Genomic DNA, 18,672 nt, shown 5'->3' on the forward strand with positions numbered 1-18,672 from the left:
CCCATTCTAGCAGTAACCCAAAATAAAATTATGAATCTGATAATGAACATCATATGTCCTCCTTTAAGCCTCGGATGCCTTTTTGAAAGAAGGGACATGTTTTTGATGCCAACCTGCTGTCTTTGGCAAGCAAATCTGGGCAGCGATCAAGCATTTATGCAGTCTGTTTCCCCTCTGTTGATCAACCACTTTTACTACAAAAAAACCCCCAGAAGAATCAATGGAGCAGGTGATCTAAAACAAAAGCTAAACAATGACCTTTCAATATCACAGAATAACCTACAAAAGAAGCACAGATAAACTGAGACAGCCTCTGGAGAAACAGGGGGCACAGAGGACGCCACGCTTCAGAGTATGAACGCAGCAAACAACAGCTTTATTCACACATGACAGACACATATGACAGGTTGTCACAGCTAGCCTGCGCCTTGGCAGTAAGGAAGAAATTACAGCTTAGTGGCTTGTGAGAAGTGCATGCAAGGATTTTGGTTTTTGAGAAGATGGCTCTCGACACTTAAGTTCAATGCAAGGATTTAAAAATAAAGGTTACAAACATCGAAACTTAAGAAGGTAACCCATATTAAAAAAAAAAAAAAAAACAGCAATGAGGGAAGAAAAGTCGTCAAAACTCCTGTGGGTCTCAGATTCACTTAGCAGCAGTTTCACACTCTCACTAACAGTTTCCCAGCATGCAACAAGAAAGAGTGAGAGAGAGGAAGTACTGTTATCTGCAGCTTCAACGGTGTGCCGCACAGCTTTGTCCTGTTTGCGCTCGTCTCGGTGTCGGTTGATGTATAACGGTGTAGTCTCTGTGCTTTTATTTTTCAGGTGGCTGTGACAGGGGCACCCCCGGGGCAGGACCCATGAGGAGTCATAGAAGATGCTCACAGCCTGGGCGCTTCTGCTCTTCTTAGCCATGTGGGTGAGAAGCACCTCTGGTGGCCCGCTCTCCTTCAGAATAGGTAAATTGTTCCACACAATTGCACTATGTACAGTTTTGTTATAGTAAAAAATAAAAACTGCTTCCCACACATGTTGACCTGGAAGTTTCCTTTTTGGAGACTTGGATCAGAGACAACTCACCCTTGCAAGATATTCATACACTTCCTACATAAAAGGTTTTTTTTATTTCTTAGACTTGAAAAATCTGTGAATACATAAATGATTCAAAGTTTTTAATTATCAGGCTTTAAAATCAAACTGCTGTTTAAATGTTGGCTTAAATTGATTGCAGTCTAATATCACAGTCTCTAATGAGAAAATCAGGTGAAGAAATTCAATTGAAAGTATTAAAAAATACATTTTTTCCCCAGTCACACAGCGCTTCAGTTATCAGCAGAAATTACAAGTTTGATTAGAAGACTGCTTGACTCCCCGTGTAATGTAATAATTCAGCTAATATGACGATTTCTGGGCAACTTAACACCACAAACACTTTATTTTCTTTAAGATGCAATATGTAAGGATTTTAGTAGAGAACATTCAAAATAGAAATTATCAACAGGATGTGAATAACAGTTCTGACGTCATGACATCTATTTATTGTGTTGCAAATACAGCTTACCAGGTAGCCCTGACCCGCCACGGCCTAAAGCTCTTGTGCTAGCAGTGTAAAAGCCAACATTCCCCCCCAGTTCTCTGAGCTCCCAGTCCAGACTGCTAGCTGCAAGGCCAACTGAGCTAACTAGTGAACGGCGGCAGCCACAGTTCGCGGTTACTCTGGTGATACGCTTCCTGCTCACCAAAACGTGATCCCTTTTAAACCCTAACACTGTATCTACCATAAAGGCAGCTTTACCTGAAATGTTAAAAATCTATAGACTGCCTTTCACACCATTGGGAATGTAACATGAAACACTGATGCATTACAGCATGTAATAGGATTGTAATTCAAGCATCGTCACTGTTTGCACTGTTTTAAATACAGTACAGTTAAGTATAATTTTTTGCTAATTCAGTGGCATTGTTCCGCCGCAGCTTTGACAGTTCAAGACAAAAGCAGGAAGTGAAGCAGAATCTATGATATTATGCTTCTGGCAATAGTGGCAGATCGATGGACCAAGGTTGACACTGACTAGACTTGGAATCTGGCACCGGGGCATGGTTCAAAAGTCTAATAACCTGCCAGAGCCTTTTGGTAACCGATGGGAGTTGTTCCTTCTTGTTATTATTCTCCTACAGTCAGCAGGCCTCTGACACCCTGTCACAAGCCCACTGTCCACCAAGAGTTTGACTGACTGTCTCTTTATTTATGTATAGGCCCCTTGTCTTAGCTGAGTGTGAGTTTGTGTGTGTATACTGTATATAAGAACAGATGTGAAGCATAGGTAATGATAAAGATTGAGAATGAGATTGATTCTACAGCTCACATACAGCGCTCCCATCGTGGTCTCTCAGTCGCTGGCGTTAAATTTATAACACGGTTGTCAACTTTCAGGAGCCGCTCAGAGTGAGATTTGTTGTCAGGGGCGATGGGTGGAAGTTAATAACACAAATTCAGTGTAAGAAATCCCCATGTGGTTATTGTAAGGCTTTATGAAACATGAAGTAAAACCAAATGGTGACGTTTAAATGTGAGCAGACGTGCAGTTTAAGAAATAGAAAAGAAATAGTTTGTCTTTGTGAAAACTCCTTCAGGTGTCAGGGATTTTCTTGAAAACTGAGTTTCCGTCATGACGAAAGCATTGTTAAGTTTAATACAAAGAAATCTCAGACCTGCTGGCTCATAAATGCATATTGGAACTTTCATACTTTCTTTCTTTCTACTCCTTTTACTGTTACTTTGCTCTTGTTTGAGAGAAATAACTCTTGTTAGCTTTCCAGTATTTCTGAACCTTGACAAAATGGACTCGGTTCAACTGTCATCTTTGAACAACATCTCTTATTTTTGAACAAGACATTCTTTTGTATCACTCAGTCGTTTTCTCTCCTGTCTCAAAGCTCTGCCACGGCTCGGCTAAGGTTTGCAGAATTCTTGTGCTGGTTTGGCATATGATGCCCAAGACAAACAACAACGCAGCTTCAAAGTTTACAATATCAACAACAGCAAGAACAAATCATTCCTCGTTCGAGAATACTGTCGGACAAATGACTAGCATTCCTCTGCTTTTTCTCTGCACGCATTCTCCTCCACCCTCAACCTGTTTGCAGAGGCGCATCTCTGCAGCGATGTCAGTTTATCTCCGTCATGTTGCATTGGTGATGGATAATTAGGCAGTTGTTTTTCCTTTTCTTCTAATGTCATCTGTGCACAGTTCTGGTCTCGTTGCCTGTCTACTGTCAGTTTGTGTTGCACTGACTGTGTGTGTGTAGATATGCACAAGCGCAGACACACACATCCACACACACACACACACACACACACCGACACACACACACATTTCAAAGCACACCGAGGCACACAAACAAACACATACACCCCAAACACCACCACAAACTCCCTGCCATTTGCGCTCCAGGAGATGGTATTTAACATGGCTGTCCCTCGAGTCCTGCCTGGCTGGCATAATGTCACTGTCTGGCCTTCTGTGAATGTATCAGGGCCAAAAACAACCTCCCGCCCCTGCCACATTCCCCGCCAGGACCAGCCAGCAGCCAGCGGCAAGCTAAGTGTAGATGAACTGAGGAACTTATCTCAGTCTCTGCTGTGTAGTTGGCAAAAAAAAAAAATGATGGACTTTTTCTTTTGCAAATTAGTTATGTCTAGCAGACTTTCTAACAGTGACGGACTCAGGATGTTTGAGAGGCAGGGGCGAAAAAAAATAAAAAGGGCACCAGCGCACAGAAAGTCGTGATATATATTTATAGTGAAACAGTTACGAACCCTAGATGCCAATTTATCACGTTTTCTCCACTAGTAGGGCACCCTAGAAGGCACTTTATCATGTTTTCTCCACTGGAAGGGCACCAGAGAGGGCACTTTATCATGTTTTCTCCACTGGAAGGGCACCAGAGAGGGCGCTTTATCATGTTTTCTCCCCCAAGTCCACCAGTGCCTTCAAATTTGGAAGATAATCACAAATGAAAAGTGACTTAGGGCATTTCTTCCCAGTGTGTTGCAGCAGTGGAACAATGCATATCTGGCAGTGTAATGAAAGATTAATTACAGCGATATTGACCTGAGAAAGTTTAAATAATTGAATTTGCTTCAGGACTGTGTCTAATAAGAAAACACCACACAGACAAGTGAAGCTTAAACAAACCATGAACAGGATCCTTTAATAGACTGTATATTCTGAAAAAATCAATTCACACAACATTATCATGTAAAGAGAGGAACTCTTATTAATTCAGACTGGGACTACATCAGTAAAATGTTTAAACAGGAAGAGATACTGTATAATATTACATGAAAAATGAAAAAAAAAAACCCTGTTCTACCATATGGCGCAGCTTGTTTTTTCCGGGTGGTATTCCCCCATTAGTTGCATGAAAGGGCGTCTGCCGTTTCATTTCATCCAGCCAATAAGCCGCTGCTTGTGCTAACACACACACATAATCACTACAGTTAGCTGATGTCTGTGTTTTTTTGTTAAAGTAAAAATCTAGCAAAATCATTGGGAGAAGCACATGATCATTCATTAGAGCTCTATTCATCAACACTGCAGAGCCCTCACTCTCCATACACACACACACACACACACACACACACGCACACACGCACACTGCCTCCGTCCAGTTCAATATCAGAATATAAAAGCCAATTATCTGCTATTCGTAAATCAAAGGCAGTTGGAGGTTTCACAGGAGATGGATTGCTTTTCCGTCTCACAGCCCCTATTGGAATTAGCTTAACAAGAAAAGCAGAGGGAGCTGCATGAGCAAAATGTTGTAAAGTGATCACTAAGGTTTTTAAAAAAGTTTTTTATTTCACTGTTGTTACATTTCAGCGCCTCCTTAGCATAATCGAGAGATTCCAAACAAGTCTCGACACACTGTATTAATCAGTGTCTGCTTTTGGCAAACAGGTAGCAGATTTGTCTTCACTGTTTATTTTAAAATCCAGACGGGCACTCGAGTTGGGATCTCTTATCTCACCGAAGCCCCCAGAATGGTTCCTAGCATTGGGCTTCACCACAGGGAAGGCCTCCCCCAATGAGACTAACACTAAATTTAGCTGCTGGCGCCAACTGTTTGTCGGCTCACTCAAGTGCTGTGAAATTCCCTCGGCAGATATCCTTTACTCACTTTAAGTGTGCTGTCTGTGTGCAGAAGGACTGGCTTCAGATTTGATTTTCGGAGCGTGTGTAGTCCGTCTTTAACCAGAGAGTGAGGATTAATATTGATTGTTATGGAGAAATCTCTTGTAAGCTCCAATACCAGCATTTTTCATTGTTCATAATGAATTCAGGGAGCCAAAATCCTCCGTCGTCTTGTTCTGTATTGCATTTGAATATTATGAATATGCTCAAAAGCACAACTCCAGGTCATGAATGGGTCTGACACATGGATATTAAAGATAGATCTTTAGAAAGGTTGTTAATATACCAATCAATCAGTTTTAACTCTGTGCATGTTGGTCTACTATTAAATCCAACGATATGTAGTTTGTTTCATTGATTATCATTGGATCTAATTTCAAGACATGAATACTTTGTCAACTGTTTACTTGGAATGAGCTCTGCAGAGGGCAGCAGGGGAACGTATTAAGAAACAGATATTTTACTGCTAATGACATTTCATGAATAATCACTTTTCCTATTATTAGTCCCTCAGGGAGAACTCCAGAGCCAGGCTGTCAATATCTGTTGCTCTTATTTTCCCATGTATTCATAATTTCTTTTAGCTTCTCACTCTAGTCAGGGTCACAGTGGCAACTGCATGGGCAGAGGAACCCATGCATAATTTTTCTCAGGCAACTTCCTACAGCTGCTCTCTGTCTGATCCCCGAGTGCTCGCAGGCCAGCCAGGAGATGTAATCCCTCCAGCATGTCCTGCGTCTGCCCCACGGTCTACCCCAGTCGTACAGATCCACAGGGAGAGGCCCAGGGGTGTCCTCAGCAGACGCTTGAAAGTCATCTACATGCTTCAGTCAGTGCGGAGATGCAACAGTTTTAGACTACGGCCATTCCAAATTGCAAAATCCTTCCTACAGTCACTCCACAAACTTCTCACCATAGATACAGTGGAGTAGATCCAGCTTTACAACAGATGGTCCCATCCCTCACGTGTATGCCCCACCAGTTTTAGTTCAGAAATGAATGTTATGTTTTACTTTACACTTCCTGTCTTTGTCTTTTTACGGCCCCTTTTCTGTATATACCTGTGTTTCGTTAATTAATGATTAATGCGAGGGCATGTGAACCTTGACCGAAACAGGCTTCACCCCCGACAACCATGCAAAAACTTACTGGCTGCACCTGATTGGACAAATGCTATTCATGGGCTGTCCGCTGTGGACTTCAGCAGTCCAACATCGTGGCTCGTTTGAAAACGTTTACCAGAATGAGTTTCTGTGAATAAGTAATCCGTGCTGTTGCTGAACCAGTCTTTATTTTAACCAGACAATGCTTAGTTTTCATAATTTTTCGTGAGTTTGCATCAGCGTTGAGCCGCACTGGACACCCCTTATTTGCATAAAGTAGGTAGATTTCAACTTGCAAATGAAGAGCAGGCGATCTTCTGAAACTCGATGCTACACTACCAGAATGCATTGCACGACTGCTTGCAGAGACAATGGGAAGCGTATAAACAACGGATTCTGTGGACACGATCTGTCAGTGTTTTCCCTTACTCTCTCTTGGTTCATCTATGTTTCCATGTCCGTTCCCTGGTCCTGTTTTCCTCTCGTGTTTTACCTGCGTTGCTGCCTGTGTTCCTTTTGTCATCCTGGTTATTACTTTGTTGAGTTCTGCTCTTGCTTGTTGTTGTCGGTCCTTTTGTTGAGTTACCTCAAAGATCATTTTCATCAGCAGTGCCTTGGCAGGTCACAACTACAGTACAACATACACCCAGTGACAGGACAGACCTAGACAAACAAGACATGTCACAGTAACACAGCAGTAGATCACACACAAATAATCAAGTGGCCTTGTGATTTTGTCTGCATGTAATAGCACATTTCTGCCATTTAGACTTTCATCAAGTTCCCCATACCTTTACTTGAAAATGTCAGCAGGCATACTGAAATTGCTTGATTTTTGAATGAGGTTTTTCTAGTCATTATTATCCGTCAATACAATACAAAAGATAGAAAAAAGCCAACAGTTGTCCAAAATACAGAAGCTGCTGTGATGGCTTCTGTTAAAAGCTCGGACCAAAGATATGAAGTATAATGTCTCAGTAAAACACCGTTAAACATTTTTATTGAGGTTGTCAGATGTAGAAACAACGTTTTTGCCAGGATGATCTCAAGTTCCTTAATTATTTTCCATCTGTGGAAACATCTGAAAGTTTTTTTTTCATTTGTGAAACCGAATGATTATATTTATTATTTTTTTGTTCCAGAGAAAAAACAAATCAATTTGTGGAAGAAAGGGATTTTTTTTTTTCACTTGGTTCCACACATGAAAATGAAATGAAAAAAAAAAGTTTTACTCGTTTTCATACATGGTTTTGTTTTTTTTATCCTGATTTCACAGATGGAAGATTATCCTTGCAACAAAAAAAAAAAATAATTCACCAGATCACGAGTCATAAGCACAGGAGAGAAAATAATTGAGATCAGAATTAGAAAATGGATCACCAGAAAAAAATATTCTCACTTACCCCTCAGGGCTTCTGTAAAAGGATGAAGTACCTTGACTTATTGATGACTAAATGTTAAATAGTTCAACATTAGAACACGATGTATGTTTCTTGGTCATAGTTTATTGTTTGGAGTAAGTACGTGGCTCAGCTCATGTTTGCCATATCCAGAAAACAGAAAGTAGAATTAATTATTTAGCAGGTAAGTCAACAAATAGCTGTTGCTAAATACTTAATAAGGTACACGCGTGACACATAAGTCATGTCAGCAGCTGCCAATCAAGTAATTTATGTAAATAATCTCCAACTGAGCTTGATGTCTTATTAAGAGGACTCATTATGACGTTCTACCTCAAAATAAAACTTTAGGCTTGTATTATAACTAAATCCTGGGTGTGCAAACTGTAATAAACCTGCTGCTGTACTTACAAATACACACACACCACAAGAGATCCAGCCTGAGGCTTGCTGAACACAAGATTTTTGTATTTCTTATCATTACTCTAAAACCACTTGCAGAGCATCACCGAGTACTGAGGGAGCAGCAACCAGACAAGGTCCACAGGAAAAAGTCAGACAAATCTTTGTTTGCCTTTTTGCTCTCTTTTCCACACTCAGTGGCAGAACACGACAGAGGATTCTCAGTGGGCTAAATTCAATTGGCTCTGCTCTCTCAGCAGCAGCAGCTGAGCCTGCACCATCTTTACCCAGCCTCCCAAGACTGGGACTGTTAGTCAGCGTGGGATGCAGTTTGTCGTGAGATAGATGTAAGGAAAGCAAAACGTTCAGAGTATGATGTACTGATTCTCACCGGAGACATCCATTGTTGAGTAAATACAATGCAACTGCATAAACTAGCTCTCCTTCCTTAAGTCGTAGCCACAGGGGAAGTCCTGATAAATATGCGTTTGTGTGGGCTACCTGGAAACACAAGTACCTGTCGCTGCACATCACACACACAAATACCAAATCAGGCCCTGTGGTTATGTGAATTGTGATTTTGTGTTATTTTACCAAGACTTGACACTCGAATTTTGCAAAACACGGATCACATTCAGTGGGGGGTTTTTTTTAAGGATTTATTTCAACAATATATTTGTGCACAACAACTACAGCATGGTTACTGTATAGAACAGCTTAGGTAACTTGAATACTTAAAGTAATCACACAGTTTGTAATTTCTTCCACTCAGGGTCTCTCAAGCAAAACATAAAACATGTAGTTTGATGACGTTGTGAAGTAGCGCGGGATCATGGGAGTTAACCACCACTGCTTATTGAAATCCATCTGGTTTGACTCAGGCAGAAATGTTCACAGATGAGGTGATGTTCTCAAGTTTTAGTATTACCTGATGTTTCCCCCGGAAGTTATAGCGACAGGCGACCAAATGAAATGCACGGTTACCTTGAATAATATTACAGATTTCTCTGGGTTTGAGCATTGTTGGAAACATTTGGTAAAACCAAACCGCACAATGGGGTTGGGCCAATAGCCAGTGGCATCATCCATCTGCGATGGCTGACAATCATCGACTTCCTTTACACTTCCACTGAGCCCTGTACCATCGTAACATTGTGATTTAAAAGGCCAACCCTGTTATTCTTTGTGATAACTGTTCCTTTTTTGTGTATGTTTACATTATATCTATCTGGAATATGTAGTTTTTGTTTGTGTCTTATGCTACTTTTTCCAGTCTTACTTATTTTATGATAGTTTGTATTGCGATCACACCTCATTCACACTTTTGGGCGGGTACTCACAGATGGATTTCATCATCTCTGATTGTTGGCTACTCATCTATTTAGCATCACGCTGATTAAGGCTTTATGCTGAAACGCATTTGTTTTTTGCCCACAATAAAAGATCAGATATGTTCTCTCACAATGCCAGAGTTGTGTTCATTATAAAAGGCCAACCCACCAGAGAGCACAAAAAAGTAGTGTGTGAAAAGAAGTTTGTTGCTAACGTTACATCTCCATTTATTCCATTACATCTCCATTTATTCCACTTATTTTCTTATTATGCCATACACCTGCCCAGTTTGGCAAAAGCCAAGTCACTCAGTCACATTGGTGGCAGTGGTGTTTCTTTTCTGCGGGACTCTATCCGTTTCTCTCAATCGTGCCAAAAAGCATTCATTGTTTCAGACTCATGCCACTGGTTCATATACTACATCTTATTCTTTTTTAAAACACTTCACTGATACTGAATGTAGGAATTGAACATACATCATATATATGGTCAAAATGTCTACTCGTTTATGTATGTGCTCACACACACACACACATGTATAGTACTGTGTACGTGTCCATTCACTAAGGACACGTAGTGACGGGTGAAATTGAAGCCCACAGGTGGAATCTAATAGCGTAATTAACCCTGCTGAGCTAATAGCCACAAGTCAGCAGCGCCACACTGTCAATTCCTTCAGTTCAGCCCCCATGCACACTCACAGTGACTTATTAAGGCTGGCTGCCGGAACCACCAAGACTGAGTCATTGTGCCCTTGCCTGCAGTCAGGTTCATTTTGCCCTCATACACTCTTGACTTCAGTTGGCATCCATGAACTCATTTAACTCACTGTTACTGGAGGAGCAGGGAAGATAGCATGTAGGGAAGGAAGGAGGGTAAATAGCTTTGAGGGAAGTATCCTGCGTTGCTTTGAAACATCCTTTCAATTGTAGCCTTAGTTCCTCTGAAGTGAAACTTTCACACGTTTCTTTTTAAAGCAGGGACTAGCGTTCCCCTCTGATAAGCCGTGTGAGCAGACTTCATGATTAATCTCCCTGCCTTTTAATTACTCAGCCGTGTGACAGCGAGTCGTTAGGTTAATGACACTCGGACATGTGTACTCACAGACCTGAAGCTGCAGGGCACATGTGAACTGAACCCCTTTTCAGGTGACCACCTGTTACAAGAGCCGACTCCGCTCAGATGCCAGCAAGGTAATGAGGACATATCAGAAAGAAAAGGCAGCTTAATTATAGAACAGTGTGTGTGTGTGTGTGGGTGCCTGGAGGTGACATGATCAACGGGACATGTTTCCACAAAAGTTAGGCACCTCCTTTTTTGAGAGGAATAAATGTGTTATGAGCAGAATGGAGCTAAATTACACGCAGAGAAAAAAGATTTCACCTCACTGAAGGGGGGCGACTTCATGATTAATCTCCAAGGTTTTAATTACCAGATCAGGTGCTGGGACCAATCGTTAAGTTAATGGCACAAATGGCAGATAGGAGCGACGTCATGCAATTATGCACACTACTCTGCTCCTGAGCCTACCACATAAATTATTCAGTAAATCCGATAAAGTCGCATTGCACAAGCATGTAGTGTGTGTGTGTGTGTGTGTGTGTGTGTGTGTGTGTGTGTGATTAGTTTCAATCACACAGCCCAAAACACACACAAAACACACCCTACCGAACGATTGTATCCTCACTGCGTTTGATAAAGACAAATTCAAATGAGTGTTTGCTTATTTGCCTATGCACATGTGCTCATACTCCATACGATATAAACTCGCTAGAAAACGCTTTCCCTTTCCTCAGCCACACACAAACATGAAAACATCGGTACTTAAATTATTAACAAACTAATTACAAGCTGCAGGGTTGTGCATGTTTGTGTAATGAAGCCTGCCATTTGCTGAGATGGAAGGCACACACACACACACACACACACACACAAGCATTAAAATTAGTGTGAGAGCATCAACAGTATTTCTGTGTGCTTCATATTACCATTATGGTGGTGTAGACTGAAGGTCATAACCATGACATTGTACAGCAATGTAAATGGAATGAGTCAATGCTTGAGATTAAACATTATTTATGTTATGGATTATTCATGAAATATTATTTAATATTTGGCTGTAGATGAATTCATTGCAATTGCACATTTAAATTGCTTCACTGAATGTTACCATAATCAAAGATTGCCAACTATTTTGATCATCAATTAATCGTTTTTTGAAGCAAAAAAATCAAACATTTGCTTCTCCTTGGTTCCAGTTTCTTAAATGTAAGAATGTGTGTTTTTTATGACAGTAAACGAAAAGTCTTTTAGTTTCAGATTCTTGGTTGGGCAAAAGAAGCAATCTGAAGACTTGACTTTGGGCTCTGGGAAATTGTGATGAGCATTTTTCAAAATGTTTTGACATTTTATAGAATAAATGATTAATTAATTCATGTGAAAATAACCAGCAGATCAATTAGTAATGAAATCTAGAATGGCACTCACAAGAGCGCATACCTACGCAAAGGCCCAACAGTCCACTTTATTTGCATCAAATTGTACCCATTCATACATACCAGCCACGAGACCATCAGCGAAAAGAGCGCTAATTTTGTATGGATATTATTAATGCCTGTACTCGGGTCCGATCACGTATATCACATATAAAATCACATATAAATACTTGACCTCATCGCGATCCGTCCTGGGTCTCTGTCACTCGTTTCCAAAACAAATGCAAAGCTCTTTACAACAGCGACTGCTGGTGACCCTAATTTACATAGTGTAACGTCAAAACAAAACTTATCGTGCATCCAAATCTGACATGACAGTCCTCTCACCTGGATTTATATGGGGCAAAAGTTTGTTGCCAGTCTACACTGTAAATTTTAAAAGTTGACTTTACTTTAAAAAAAAAATACAGGAAATAGATTATCTGGTAAAGTAAACTATTAAATATAAGTTGTAAAAGCCAAATATTTTCAACAACTTAAAATGATTAGTCTTCTTTACTTGGTAATTTTGAGATATTGAGATTCCTCAATTTTTTAAGTACTTTTAAGTCACTTTGTCAGATTTGACAGTGTGCCAGCATCTGCAACACTTGAGACAATGGTAAAAGCTTTCCTCTTATGATCTTCAAGTCATATTTACTGCTTTTCAGATGAGATCAACTTGGCAGTCATTAAAACCTGTTAATGTTCAACATGTGCCTCGCTAACGTTTAAAGACAGGCTTGAAAAATTGTGAATGAATTCTTTATATGGCAAAAAATGACAATTTTACACAAGTGTATAAAATTCATAATGTGTCAGGGATCCGATTTCAAAGAATTTCTTCCACCTCAACATTGATTAAATTGAACTTATTGTTTTTGCCCCAGACAGCCATCATCCTATCTCTAAGATGAAGGAGACCATTGACTCTCTGTCATCATCTGTCATCATCTCGCCTCAGAAATGTTTGACCAGCAGGTCAGAATGTTTGATTTATTCCTGTTTTTGCTAGAAGAAGAAAACTGAGATGACATTTTATCCCAACCTGAGATGGACATCCTTGATCGTGCATTTATTGCATACCACTTAGATCATTCTTATTATTGTTCAGTGTGAGATCCTCATGAAGGCCTACATGAATAGGCACCCACCTACATCAGTGAGCTGTATTTATTTTTCTGCTGCACACAGCAGGGTGTGTAATCTACAGTAACTACCACTTAATACTTTGCCCTGGATTCTTCTACAGGAAGAAGCAGGGGAACTTCTCTGCTGTTTATTTTTATTCATCACACATTTGCACTTTAAACCACTGCATCTTCCAGACAAGGACATTAATTTTCTCTTAGCAGTGGCTGTTTTTGTGCGGCGGATGTTGACTCTCCTCATCCATTACAGTCAGTGCATTGTGGAGAGAGCACTGCTTTTTTAAATGGAATTAGCAGAGATGATTTGATTAGTCATGATTGATGCCAACAAAACACTCTGTATTGTAATTTATTCCCTCTCTTCTAAAACGTTTTACACCTGCGGCACGTGTGCACCACTGCTCTGCTCACACCTCTAGTCTCAAAATGACCAAATACGTGATGCCAACAGAGCAAGCTCCTTGAACTTGTGCCAGCGCATGCACTTATGCCTCGAAAAAAAATATAGCTATAAATGCTGAAAATGCTCTGCTATTCCTCCTGTGGAGAGCTATTATCTCCTGGCAGTCAGCAGGGGGAAAACATCTTTTGTTTGCTTGGTTTTGATTAGGGCAGAACAACACAACATGAATGCAGGTACATACAGTACTGGCTCATGCATATACAATACTAAAGCATCAACAAGCACAGTCTCTCTGTTTCTCTCTCTCTGATTTTTAACTGCACTGCCAGTAAACTTTCCTGATGTCCCCTTATTCAGCTGCTTGTTACTGTGATGCAGTGATGAAGTCTCTATGCTCACATGGCTACAGCAGAGGAGGCTGTAACAACATGTTCTGTACATGCGACTCTTGACCATAGCATTGCAGAGCTTTTCCATAAGCAAGAGCAAGCAAGCAGAGCTCTCTGTATGAAATTGAATTACCTTGATTTCAAAGGGTTGCTTCGTAGGTCCCTGAAAGTTTGTGAATTTGAGGGCGAAAAATCAGGGCTATGAACATTTTTGAAAATAGATAGAAATAGACATGCTTTTTGTTACTCAAGGTTATTTAACATTTAAGTAGCAGTCATTGTAACACAGCACAATTGAGACGTTTTCATACTTTCAAGCCTGTCGAAGCCTGTTCTGGTTCTCTCTCTGTTGTCTGTGAGCCTGCTGGTTCTCATTATAAAACAAATCTCAGTGTTGTAACAGTAATTAACCTTGATTTGTGTCTCAAAGTATGCTGTGTTGGGTCCTTCAATTTGAGGGAACTGGAAAGTCCTTGAAAAGAAAGTGTGGGAACGCTGTTTTCACCACAACATTCACATCGCAGGAGCTGCAATTTTTTTAAAGCTTAATGTGGCATACCTTTCTAAATGGAGCATTGTGGTCATACAAAGATGCCCTGGCCTACAAGAGAAGCACGTAAGAGAAAAAACGACCCACCAAGCTTCCATCATAGGGACACATTAGGCTGCTTTCAGACGGCTGTTTTTCCGGCTGTTTATCAGCTGAGGATGCCCCGCAAAATTCTGATAGTTCTCTTGCTTATACTGCTGGTAAAGTAATGTCCAGGGATGATTGTGATGATCACTTTGGCTCATAAAGAAATGCAGGCACGTACACAAACACTCACACAGCCACACACACAGCCAAGACCATATCTTTCCCTTTGTCCTTCTTCCAGCACTGTTAGGAGGGGGTAAAGAAGATCACAAACGGCTGCCATTACAGGGAACTGTCCCTGTCCAATTCATTTCAGATAAGAAGCTTCACTCACACGCACAGCACATGTACGCATCGTCCTTGTAGTACAAGAGAGAAGCCAAGTCTTTCTTACAGGCTGAGGTCCATGTTATAGCTCAAATTGATGGCAGCTATGCTGAAGCTAATGGCCGTGGGCTTGGATCATACAGTTTGTATGGGATTTACTCTATAGCTTCAGAAAAACAGCAGTAATGGCTGAGATTAGACCACTGATGAGATATAGCCCGGTGCTGGGGCCAGGCAGTTTCATTGACCTATCATAGCAATTGTTTTTTCTCTCCTTTTTTCTGTCTCACCTCAGTCTCTGAGGGCTGTGAGATGGTGCAGCAGGGAATTTGTATTTTTCTTTCTCTGTGAAGTGTAAATCCTTTTTTGCCCCCCTTTTTTAAACTGTATTTTTTCTCAATTTTCCCTCTTTTCCAATTCGGATTTACCAATTCCTCTTCAGCTGTGGAGCTTGTCACTGTTGACCTGCAGAGAGTAAAGACAGTCAAGTGTCTCCTCCAGTACACCAGTACTTTTAACCTGACAGCATGCAGCTCGACAAAGGTTCCCTCTTTTTCTCTGAGCCCAAGCCCCTTCTATACGCCGCACCGTGACCAAGTAGTAGAGTTTGCCAGTGCAACAACAGGGACATAATCCCTCTCTGGGTCTTGTGAAGGTGGTTTTTAATCCCTGGGACACCTGGGTATCTTGGGTAGCGTAAAAACATTTTGGACCAATGTCCTGTACTTGCTGGCAGTGCAGCTTACATACCATACTTTGAAAAGTGTTAATGATTGACACCATTAATCAACACTGTCAATTCCACATCAGATGGAGAGATGAGACAACAGACAGAACAAAGTTGTTAGTTAGTAGTAGTAGTTGTTCCTTGCAATGCTGGAAAATTGGGGACGTATGGAGTGACTGAACGATGTGACTCTACAGTGGCTCATAAGCCTGTGGAAAAGCAAGTTGGTCCATCAGGGTGCATTCAATTATTTAAATGGCAAGGACATTTTTTAAATGTTTTACAGTAGCTACAGGCTGGCCTAGAGCTTCAGAGATGGTGTTGGCCCAACATCACGACACACAATAGCAATACAGACTACTGGGGCATCCCTTTGAATGCATTAGTATAATGATGAAAGAGGAAGCATAAGTAACCTCTCAAGTCAGCCTGTCTGTTTGTTGGTTAACTAAACACGCTTTAATGAAAAGTGTTGTAGTTGAGTTGTGGGACCATTTCTACCTTTTATTATTTAACAACTGATTGTATTTTTATAACACTACCTACTGGCTAAACATTTACCATAATTAAACTAAAATTAAAATGGAATAGCATGGATATACACCTTAGGCTTTATAATGCAGCAACCTCCAACCAGGTGGTGAATTTGCACACTGATTTGGTTCCTGTGCCCCAGTGTCAAATCCCCCTCTTATCTCATCCATCCATTTTACACCTGCATGAGCAAATTACCCACACACTCACACACATGCACATATGGAGACCCCTCTCCCAGGGCAGATACACACACTCCTCCCTCGACGCCCCATTCTGCCAGTCCCACACCATTATGCCACGTCTTTGATCATGGCTCACAGTGAAGAGTTTGGCGACTCCTCACAGCCCCCTCCCCAGCTGTTGCCAGGCCCTCTGCCATTACAATTGGTTGGCACAGCCATCGGCAGCTGCCACCCTTGCCTTAAGCACCACCTCTGGCGACACAGATGCCCGGCGTGTGTATGCCTGCTCCTACCTGTGACTGCGTGCACTCACCTGCACACATGCCTTCATCCATCTCCGTATCTCCGTGTGCATCTGTGGCATTGCCTGCTGTTTTATTTGAAATTCAATGCAATGTGTTAATGGTTAATTTACCAGGCCCTTCTCCAGGAGGCAAGGGATGACTGCTTGCTTAATGGCTAACTAACCCCGGGAGGGACTTTTGGTTGGCATGTGCTCAGCTCCAGGTAGGCACATGTGTGTCTGGTTGTGAAGGCAACAACAGAGCTCACCAGGGTTGATGCTGTCACAGAAAACTTGGTGGTGAATATAGAGATCTCCTCCAGACATGTCTGAAGATGTATACGTGTATTTAATTTCTGTAAAGCACTTTGAGCTACATTACCATGTATGAAAAGCGCTCTACAAATAAAGTTTGATTGATTGATTGATATAAGATACTCTAGTTTGAATAATATTTGTTGTCTGATGTGGTTTATCGACAAAAAAGTTAAATTACCTTGTTAAAATGCTTCCTGTTCCTTCACTCTCATTAAAAATTCCAGAATCTATCAATAATTTCCAAACTTTACTGCAGGACAAAAGATGTCTCCTTCTTCACTGTAAACTCTATTCTCAGTGTAGGTGCACTACATAATTTAAGTTTCTACATCCCATCCGTGTATGCTGGATATTGGAGCAGGATTGGCTTCCAAACTATTTGTGATGTCACAAATCATGCTTGTAGATCCTATTAAGGAGACATTTTATGCTCATTTTCAGGTTCATAATTTTATTTTGGGTAATTGTTAGAATAGGTTTACATACTTAAGGAACAGAATTCAATTGTAGTTACTGTTTTTTTTTCATCTTAAGCTACTATTTTCTTGTGTAAATTGTCCTCAGTTAATCATGCTTCGCTGAACGTTGCCCCGATGTTGAGCCTGTGTAGTTTTGTTTAAATTGTATATTAAAATGAAAAGGTCACATTTTTAAACAGACTAACAAAAGAAATCCAACCGAAAACTGATGGAAGAAGTCACATTTACGCACCTTGAAGTTGAAATACAAGGTGAAGGTTGGAGCAGAGTAAAAATGGAGACATGGATAACATAAAAGGAACTAACAAAAAGGAGTGACGGTTGTTTGACGTAAAACACTCTGAACATTGAAAGATATCAAGAGCAAGGAAAACATGAATGAAGGCATAGATGGTTTGATAACTGCCAGAAAAAAAAGATGTTTTAGAACTGGAAAGTAAGGATATATGAGGCAAAATTCAGGATGTAGACTATAATATATTTATCGGTACGACGGATGGATAGATTAAAATGAAATGAGGCGATGTTGAGCACAGAGTGCAGTGTTCATCTGTTTTTCCAATTTCAATACTTTACATATAATTCTTGGTCTTTCAGACGATGCACAGGAGTGCTTTCGTGGGCTTTTTCACATCTGATTATTTGAACAACAGCAGAAGCTGAGTACTTAAACTTTGTGTAACACTAAGGCACACATTACAACCACACAATATACCATGGCAGTAAATCAAAGTAAATCAAGTTAAAGGGTAGCTCCACTAATTTTAAACATTACACTGTATTTACAGGTCTTTGGGAGTACTCCTGTATATGTAAAAAAAAAAAAAAAAATCATTCACATGCGGCGTAGTACTCCCAAAGACCTTTAAACACAATATAATGTGTAAAATTGGTGGAGTTACCCTTTAATATGACAATGTATAATATTTACATGAAAACAGAATAAAATCAGTTCTAATATAAGACTCTTTGCATCTTACTCTTGTATTTTACAATAAAACCATATGGACACTGAAAATGGGACAGAAGCATAGAAGCAATGGCATATGGTGTAACAGAGGAAAACATCCATTCATGTTATTTTAGTTTTTTGATAAATCTGCAGATTTTAAATGGGCCATTGCATAGCACCTTGAGTCATAACATAATCCAGTTCCATTGATGAAAAAAGTGCAAGAGTAGAAGTCGAAGTATGGAGCTCGGACCAGTAAACAGCAGAGGATCGTATGGATTAACGATGTACAGGAAGTGGAGAACTGACAGGTTCCCTGGCAGGACATCATGGACACTGTTGAGAAGATAAGCACAAGCACAATTAAACACACAC

The 18,672-nt window shown here is 40.5% G+C and overlaps 1 protein-coding gene across 1 annotated transcript in view; it reads left to right on the top strand.

Annotated features, from left to right (window-relative positions):
* Positions 1-880: 880 nt before the first annotated feature.
* The window catches only part of grik4 (glutamate receptor, ionotropic, kainate 4), a 156,178-nt gene continuing 138,386 nt past the window's right edge, over positions 881-18,672 (top strand). Inside the window, exon 1 of the mRNA XM_073487322.1 lies at positions 881-962. Coding sequence (XP_073343423.1) covers positions 881-962 — 82 coding nt within the window. The remainder of the gene's footprint in view (positions 963-18,672) is intronic.

Source organism: Pagrus major, chromosome 2 (assembly GCF_040436345.1).
Source record: "Pagrus major chromosome 2, Pma_NU_1.0".
NCBI classification, from domain to species: Eukaryota; Metazoa; Chordata; class Actinopteri; order Spariformes; family Sparidae; genus Pagrus; species Pagrus major.